Source organism: Stigmatopora nigra, chromosome 18 (assembly GCF_051989575.1).
Source record: "Stigmatopora nigra isolate UIUO_SnigA chromosome 18, RoL_Snig_1.1, whole genome shotgun sequence".
Lineage (NCBI taxonomy): Eukaryota > Metazoa > Chordata > Actinopteri > Syngnathiformes > Syngnathidae > Stigmatopora > Stigmatopora nigra.
Window position 1 is genome coordinate 7256152 of NC_135525.1, and position 8513 is coordinate 7264664.

The 8513-nt window shown below is 39.5% G+C and overlaps 1 protein-coding gene across 4 annotated transcripts in view; it reads right to left on the reverse strand.

The window, feature by feature from the left end:
- The window catches only part of LOC144211253 (calcium-activated potassium channel subunit alpha-1a-like), a 34576-nt gene extending 26464 nt beyond the window's left edge, over window positions 1–8112 (reverse strand). For all 4 annotated transcript variants that reach the window (XM_077738344.1, XM_077738340.1, XM_077738341.1 and 1 more), the window contains exons 1-3: window positions 7337–8112; window positions 3705–3854; window positions 47–108 (exon numbers count right to left, since the gene is read on the reverse strand). In XM_077738344.1, coding sequence (XP_077594470.1) covers window positions 47–108; window positions 3705–3854; window positions 7337–7570 — 446 coding nt within the window. In that variant the 5' untranslated portion in view covers window positions 7571–8112. The remainder of the gene's footprint in view (window positions 1–46; window positions 109–3704; window positions 3855–7336) is intronic.
- Between the last annotated feature and the right edge of the window lie 401 nt (window positions 8113–8513).

Below are 8513 nucleotides of genomic sequence, written 5' to 3' on the forward strand. Positions count from 1 at the left end.
ACACTGGACGCTAAAACGTTACATTATGGAAGAAAAAGTGACTCACTCGGAAGAATCGATGAAGTAGATGACAAGAGCGCCGATGCTGAGGGCAAACACCAGCACCACCTGAAAGACAAAACACATAGCTGTCAACTTCGGCCAATTAGAATTCCCCTTACTAAGCAATAATAAACCATACATACACAACACCTCACATAGGGCCCACTTAAAAGTCTAAAAATGTTCCCCGAAGTGGACGGGGTGCCTAATCAGTATGCACTAAATTCAAGATTCTGTAGATGTCGCTGTATGACGTTGACAGTTTTGACTGTTTGGGTACATTGCTTGCTGACACGCTATATTTATATAGTGAAAAAGCGGGTGGATGTGCTTAAAGCATGACATTACTATTAGCAGTCAGTTCTGGATCATAAAGTGGGCCTCTAATTATAATGATGTTGGTTAAGTAGTAGGTCTTAAAAGTAAATGAGCAATTGAACCGCTCACTTACATGAATGTGATAGTGTAAATAAATTGAGAAGGTGAAGGACAGCAGCGTCCTCTTTCAAGAGGACAAAAAGGAGGACAAAAAAAGCCTTTGGTGTCAACAGTTGATGAATGAAAATTTTTAAATTGTCTTAAAATAATGAGAATCATAATGAATCAATAACGGTTGAAACCACATTTCATAAGACAAACATGTAAAATGTTTGTCTTAAACAAAATACCCTACTCAAATTAATTTAAAGTCACATTAAATTATATCTTACTGAACATTTTAATGCCTTTCTAAATTCTGCCAAAAATATATATTAATGTAATTCCACAGTGCACCAATAGATGACAGTACATTATTTAGTTTGCTACCACAAATGGAACCAAAGAATTGTGATGACACACCCCAAAATAAGCAACATCAGCTGTACATTAATTGTATAGTGTAAACTAAATTGATGTATATAGTTGTCAGATTATTCATGTTTAGTCTGCATAAACACCAGCTTGTTCATTTAAATTCAACATGAATCTTTAACATAATATTTATTATGCTATCCTTTCACACTCACAACCTATATATCATACCGTATGCATGGCTTTCGAAGGTTTTGCACTTTTTAACATGTCAAAATACTTATAATATATACATAGTATACTTATAATATAAAGAAGCAAGACACAAAAGGCCACCCGGAACAAGAGAGTGGCGAACATCCATAATAAATGAGCACGGGCCTCTCTCTATTCATCTTCATGATGTGGAATTGCATTGTCAAAAAAATAAATAAATAAAAAATAGAAGAGAGCCAGCATGAATTTTTAATAGCATATTTCCTCTTTTGGGAAATCTCTTATGGCTTCATGCGACAAGCACGAAGCAATCATGTGTCAGTTTCTTTAGCAAGAACTATATCTTGTCCTTCCAAATATTTTATTTGTTTCAATAATATTAACAAAACACTTCACCTAAAGTGTGGATTGTCATCTAGTAATATCAGCAATGTATTGAAAGTATACATATTTATTTGTGTATACCTTTTTAATCAAACCTCACCGAGTCTTCTCCTGCACAATAAGGAAAATATAGCTTTCTATCCTGTATAAATAGTCAAGAACTGAAGTATTCATGGCCTTGGAGGCTTATTAGAAGGTGCGTGCGTGTATGCCGTGCCCTGGGACGCAACATTGACGTCAAGAAAACACAAAAGAGACGACCGACTTTCAGAAAACTGGCTTGCTGGCTTCATTAATGAGTACTTTGTGAGCTTTATACTGGGCATGCAATATGTACGCATCTGTACGCGAGATCGACGCCATGTTTGTCGTGGCGTCTGTGTTGTGATTTAAAAGCCTTCCTCGCCCGCGTCCCAAATAGTGGCGTGGCGGGGAGGCCAAAAGAGCTTAGCGTGGCTGAACGACACTGCTGCGCTAAAAGGGAGGCCCGGCCGGCTCATATAAGTCCAATGACATGGTGTGCGAATTAAAGCGGTTTATTGTTTGAAATGACATACTAACTGGCAAGCTGTCCCGAGCAAAGACCTTTGCCGGATGTTTGGGAACTAGGAGTGGCAAGAAATCAAGGGGAAGACAAAACATGGATTTGTTTTCCATGACACAATTAATATTTAGACTAATTCGGTAATGTAAAGAAATGGAGTCATTTTAGAGAATCCCAAAAATGCGACATTGAATTAGACTTTTTAAGTGCTGTCTTTTCTAATAAAAAAAAAAAGATTGTTGTTTTGATTTACAAAATACATTGGTTCTTGTTCCCTAAAAAAGACAAAATATTGATGCTATTTTTTGGGTCCAAAATAGGATGAACTATGCATTTTTTTGGCAAAAAAAAGAAAAATGCTTGTAAAATCATTATCCCAAAACATTTTAAGATGATACTTTGCATAAATAAAGTCGTGCTTTTGATGTTACTCTTTCTTAATAAAACAACAAAAATCTAAACTTATAATAAATAATATCAATTGTAAAAGTCCCACTATTAAACTCATATAGGAAACAATAACGCCCAGCATGACGGACATAGCATGTGTCAACACAAACACATTGTTGTCAAAGTCAACAGTGTGTTATTTTCTGCTCCGAGGGCCCTTTGACAAATCACATTTTATTGACTCAAACACTTGTCTACTAATTAAAGCATCAGCGTGCTAGCACAGCAAACAAAGTGAAATAATTGGGGTGGAAGCCTACATAAATCCATTTTGGGCAACTATTTATTACTTGGTGTTAGTTCAAGTTAAACTTTAACTTTGACCATCCTATAAAATACAACCGCTTCACTTTGCTGACACTTGGCACTTATTTATCGATTATTGATTTGATTATTGACGAGACACAATCCCTTCTGTGCAATAACTTTGGGGTGTGCAATAACAATGTGCAATATCTTTGAAATCTGTGCAATAATTTAAAATCTGTGTAATATTTTAGAATTCAGTGCAATGATTTAGAATCTGTGTAATATTTTAGAATTCTGTGCAATATTTTACAAATCACCTAGCCGGGATGTGACTTTTTACACTTTTATACTTCTATTTATATTGTTTTTTTTAAACTGGGAAATCATAATAATCACCAGCAATTTCGTTATATGCACCTGTGTATGATGACAATAAAGGCTTATGAATTTGAATGTTTTATTTTGTCTGTCTGTTGTTATTTGTGCACCATGTGGCAAAAGCTTTAAATCCCATTATACTTGTATAATGACAATAAAAGCATTCAATTCAAAACAAAATGTGCGTGTAACCGACTGTAATTTGGCTTTTAGTATGTCCCAATAAAAGGTAATAAAGGGTTGAATAAGCGCATCTGCTACATTTATCTAAGCCCCCATTAGACACTGACTGACACTATTGTTGTACTTTTATTTCACATTTAATTTCTGAGAGAAAATAAATACTATTGTAGAGGCAATAACGTCGTAAAAAGTAAGAGGGTTGAAAACCTTCCTCTCTAAACCGATGCTATTCCGCTCGCCATCTTCAATTTGAAGGCATTTGTCGGAAGCCCGACAGTCGCCGTGGCAACCGCCCTCACTTGACCAGATGTGATTCCCTCCCTTGATTCCCCAGGGGCATTATGGGATGCCAAGCGCGTGACCTTAATACACAGTTTAAAGCGCTCGCCGCTCTTTGTCTGGTCGCGTCGAGATAAGCCGACCGACAATCATCAGACGACGATAACGTTTGGGCGTTGGGACTCACCAAGACTCGCCCGGTCAGCGTCTGAGCGGAGATCATCACTCCCGCCCAATCTTTGACAGACGTCATCCATCCCACCTCGCTGGCCGCCGCCGCCCCGTCTTTGTCGGTGCGTTTGAGGACGCCGTCGCCGGTGGTGAGCCGGTGCACCTCCTGAAACAAAGCGGGGAGACAGTAGAATCAATCATCTTGTCCTCGTAAAAATACACTTTGGTGATGAAAAAGCCCCACATGACCACCGTGTTGAAATGATTGAGGAGGTCGGAAAAGATTACTGGAATGGCTGATCTCAATTCAGTGAGCACACTTGTTGTGCAACAGCATTATTTAACGTAACAGTGTTTTTCCGGGACTTCACTTTTGACATGCAGGGTAGTTGAATACTCTAAATTGGCCCTAGGTATGAGAGTGTCCCCTAAAGTCAGCTTGTGAGGATAAGCGGTACAGAAAATGAGGGAATACCATTATACTGACAAATTAATTAAATCAATGCAAAATGTATACGTACAGTATTTGAGCCCATGCACTAATAATATAATATGAATAGTTATTAGCCTATTCTTAAAAAAGGATCACGTTCAAAATAACTCTAAAAACAATTTTTAAAATGTATATTACTAGAATTCACATTGGTTTCAGATATACTTTACCTGATATATTTATTAATATATGGCATTCATTGGCAGCCAATAGAATGGGTTGATTTGCCTTTTTATACTCATACATTTCTAGAAATGAGTCTTTATTTATAAAGCTAGTTGCTTTCATGGTACTCTCATTTCCTTTTGTGCTGTCTTTATGGTACAGTATACACAGCATATTGCACGGCAGTAGGTCAGACAGTGTGTATGCATGTGTATGTGATGAGAGCTTGGGCTTGCCCACTAAGCCAACAAACGCAACCTTGAGGCCTGTGTGACCTCCGCCTTTCAAGTCCAAAGCTGTCGGCGTGTTCTCACGGGCACGCGTGTGCCTTGTTGTTGGTGCCAGCCATTTTAGCGTGTCGCATTCCACACGCGAGCAGCGAAATACTGGGCGTGAACGCCTGTGCACCGTCCCCGCAACCCCTCGCCAAGTATGCCGCACGTGTTTTTCCGCTGGGTTGTAAATCTCCACATTTGTTTCTAGCGGCGCGGTATGAATAAACACGTGGAATAGCAAAGTCAAGACACAGGCGGGGTGTGGCTTTCAAGTAATTTTAGAAACGAGGATTGTCTGAATAACTCTATCAATTGTTTCAGTTTTTACATCACTCAAAAACTTTTTGTATCCAAAATAATATACTGTATTTTCACGACTATAAGGCACAATTAAAATCTTATCCAAAATAGACGGGGCGTCTTATAATCCAGTGTGCTTTATATATGGGAAAAAAATTAAAACGTTTCATTCATTCAGGGGGGCGGCTTATAGTGCAGTGCGCCTTAAAATGTGGTGCGCCTTATAGTCGTGAAAATACGATGTGTGTAAGGTGCAAATTAGTAATGGTCAGTTGGAATTGCGAGGCCTGACAATCATTCACTGCCAACCTCCCCAACTTCACATCTATTGGACATCTATCACCATCCACGATACCAAATGACTAAAGATGGATTTTAATATTCTCACACAGTACTTTGAGAAAAAAAGTTCAGCATAGGTAGAAAATTGGATCGCCACGATACTGTAAACGACGACATCAATCCCATGCTTTAGCACAGTTACCTTAGTGACTGTTGCTAAGGGCTGCCGAGGTGCACAGAAGGCGCTCTGAGAAGCACAGCCTGACTCTACGCACCAGAAAAAGTATTGATTTGATGGATTTTTATGTGCCGCGCCAGACGCCTCATCCCTCTGCTTCATAATTTAGGGCGTAATCCTACTCGAATAAAAAGAGCAGACAGATAAAAATAGAAAATTATGCCCTAAAAGCGTTTGGGCTCGTTCATAACCGCGACGGTTGGTGGGAAATTGATGGCCGTGCTCCAAAATTCAATTACGTAGGGGAGTATTAAACAAGGGCGAGCAGACTAGTGGCTCTTGAGAACATGCTAACCAGGTAATGTGGAAACAACTGCATAAAACGGGGCAGCTTGACCCTGAAGTTAACATGATAAAGTATTAATATTAAAGTCACCTGATAGACAAGTTTGGGGCAAATGGTGGGGTAACAAAATATAGCAAAAACTCTACAACAAAGATGCTAAGCAGGCAAACTTGGCTTATTAACTAAGAGTAATCAAGTTAGTTGTTGTGCTTTAGATTAGGCCTCATGATATTGGAGTAAGAAAAAAAATAATCACATGGGGGGAAAAATATTTTTAAAAAAAAATCACATTGCAACTTTTGGGGGTTTGCAATACATATTAAAAATTGTACAATCTTCACCTGATGATATTAGTAAATATTTAAATGTACTTTTTCAAAACCATGTTTTGTGCTGCAGAATTGATTATGGAAAAAAATATGTTTGTGTAAAAGAACCATTTGTTTTTTGTTTTTTTAAATTGGGGAAGAATAAAATAGATGGGCTATTTTCCCCTCCTTAATACATACCCAATGTATTTGATCAGGATTTAATATCTCTTGCATCCTCCTATAATACTTATTATGATTTGCGTGAGCTCAAAAAGTTTGAAATGTCCAAAATACCCCAAAACTGTTTGTTTTTCACATAACAACTGATGAGTAGTTTACATGTTTAGAGTTGTTGAGGATGTCCAGCATATACATGTATGTATATAAATAAATAAACCAATACCAAACAGTCAAACATGTTTCCCATGCAAGCCTAAAAGTTATCAGCACTACGGACGGGTAGTAATCAGTACTCAAACCGGAACTAAATAGCCAAACAAGAAGAAGTGAGGAGAGGGCCAATGCAATCATGACATCCTGATAAAGTATAATATGGGTATATGGGGGCCGGCGGGGTGCAGATGGTAGGTAGGAGGTGTTCCTCCATGCTTGTGCACTCAACACCAGATTTACTCTTCAAAGCGCACAAACCTGCTGCTCGTGGCTTGCCAGTTGCTTAGCAACAACAACCCAAAAAGATTTCCTTCCCATGGAAAGTCTGACCTTGCACTTCTCCCACATTTCTTTTGAGATTTTCACTTTCCTGAAACTTTTTCAACATGTTAAATCACAAACTTTACCATTACTGTTTTTCCATTCACGGTGGAGCTGCACTTTTTCCCAACAAGATTTAACTGTAATGGTGGATGGGCATGCAAAATAGGAACACAAAAATAAAGAATAAAATATGAGAACACTACAAGAACCACATTTGAAATGACGTCAAGATTCACTCAAACTAGTCACTAGTTGAATTGGAACTATAGAAAAACAAATAGATGAGTATCAATTCTTTTGCATTCAAATTGGATCAAATCCGGATTCAAAATGAACGTTATGCTTTTCATAACCCAATTGGATTTGACACCTATTGCCATTAATAGTAGTCAATAACTTCATTGTCACTTTTTAAATACAGTTCAATAATATAAAAACATATCAAAATTGCAGATGTACATGTTAGATGTGTATTAAGTAAATTAGCAATTTTTGTGTTGTGAAAATAAATACTTATTCCCATTATAGTTGAATAATTGCAAAAGAACCAACAAGTGTCATTCATGTTCATGCACTCTTACCTTCTTCTTGGCTTTGCAGTGACAGCACACCGTCCACAAGTACTTGAGGGTCCTCCACAGCAGGATGATGAAGAGCCCCCCAAAGAAGGTGACCATGGATGAGGCGAGGAAAGCCCACCACATGCGCTGACCGTTGCTGTCACACGGCACGTCGGGCGAAAAGGGGATGATCATGTTCATCTTGGTGATGTGCACCGACGGGTCCAGGATCGACTTTTCCCGGTTCTTAGGCATGGTGCTCGGTCACCCCCGAGGCCGTGGCCGAAGATGGGGGCGGCGGCGGTCGAGGCGACTCAAAGTGGCGGGGATCGGTGGCCCTCCGTGGCCATGGCGAGTCAGAGTCGCCGGCGGCCGCGACCAAAGTTGCCTTGACGCGGCTGGGTTGCCGAGCAACTTCCGATCAGATCCAAATCGGGTCTTGGGGGGGCTCCGGCGTCGCGATCTCAAATCGGATCCGATCTTCGTGCGTCATCCGGTGCGTAAACCAAGGCTTTTATCACTGAAAACAACAAGGTAGATAGATGGGTGGATGGTGAAGAGAAAACGCCGTCGACGCTGTTGCTTCTGATGAGTTCGCTTCAACATGTGACGCGGGGCGTTTCTTTTCTTTTTTTCCAATACAAAAGATGTTTAAAATGGGAAATTAAAGGAATCCATCTTGTTATTTCGTTGAAAAAAGAGCGATCGGCGTGTTTCTTGGCGTCCGATCGTCGCACGCTGGAAGTCGGCCTGATTTTAGCAGATGCACAGGTGGTGATGGTGGGCGGAGGGCGGGAGAAGTGGGCGGGGCTGGACCCTTTAGACGTGATGCTGAACAAAACAGGAGGAGGTTCGATTGCCTATCAATCAACATTCATCCCAAACCTTCATCCTGTGGAAGGGATATTTGAAGTTTCATACAATATTAAGAAAATCAAAACATCTAGAAAGGTCAATGGTGGTGTTATTCTTTAGTTTTACTTGAACCGGGAGTGTCAAACCACTTGGTTTTCTTTAGTATCCATGTTTTATCTTCACTATCTGGCAATCCTGTAGAGAAGAGAGCCAGATTTACTGTTACTATGCAACCCCAGCATCTCAACATTGTGTATGCAAGTCAAAACAAACAAAACGATAAGTCTCACATCAGTACACACGTCATGATGTTTAGTCTTTATATCATATCTCGGAGGTGCCT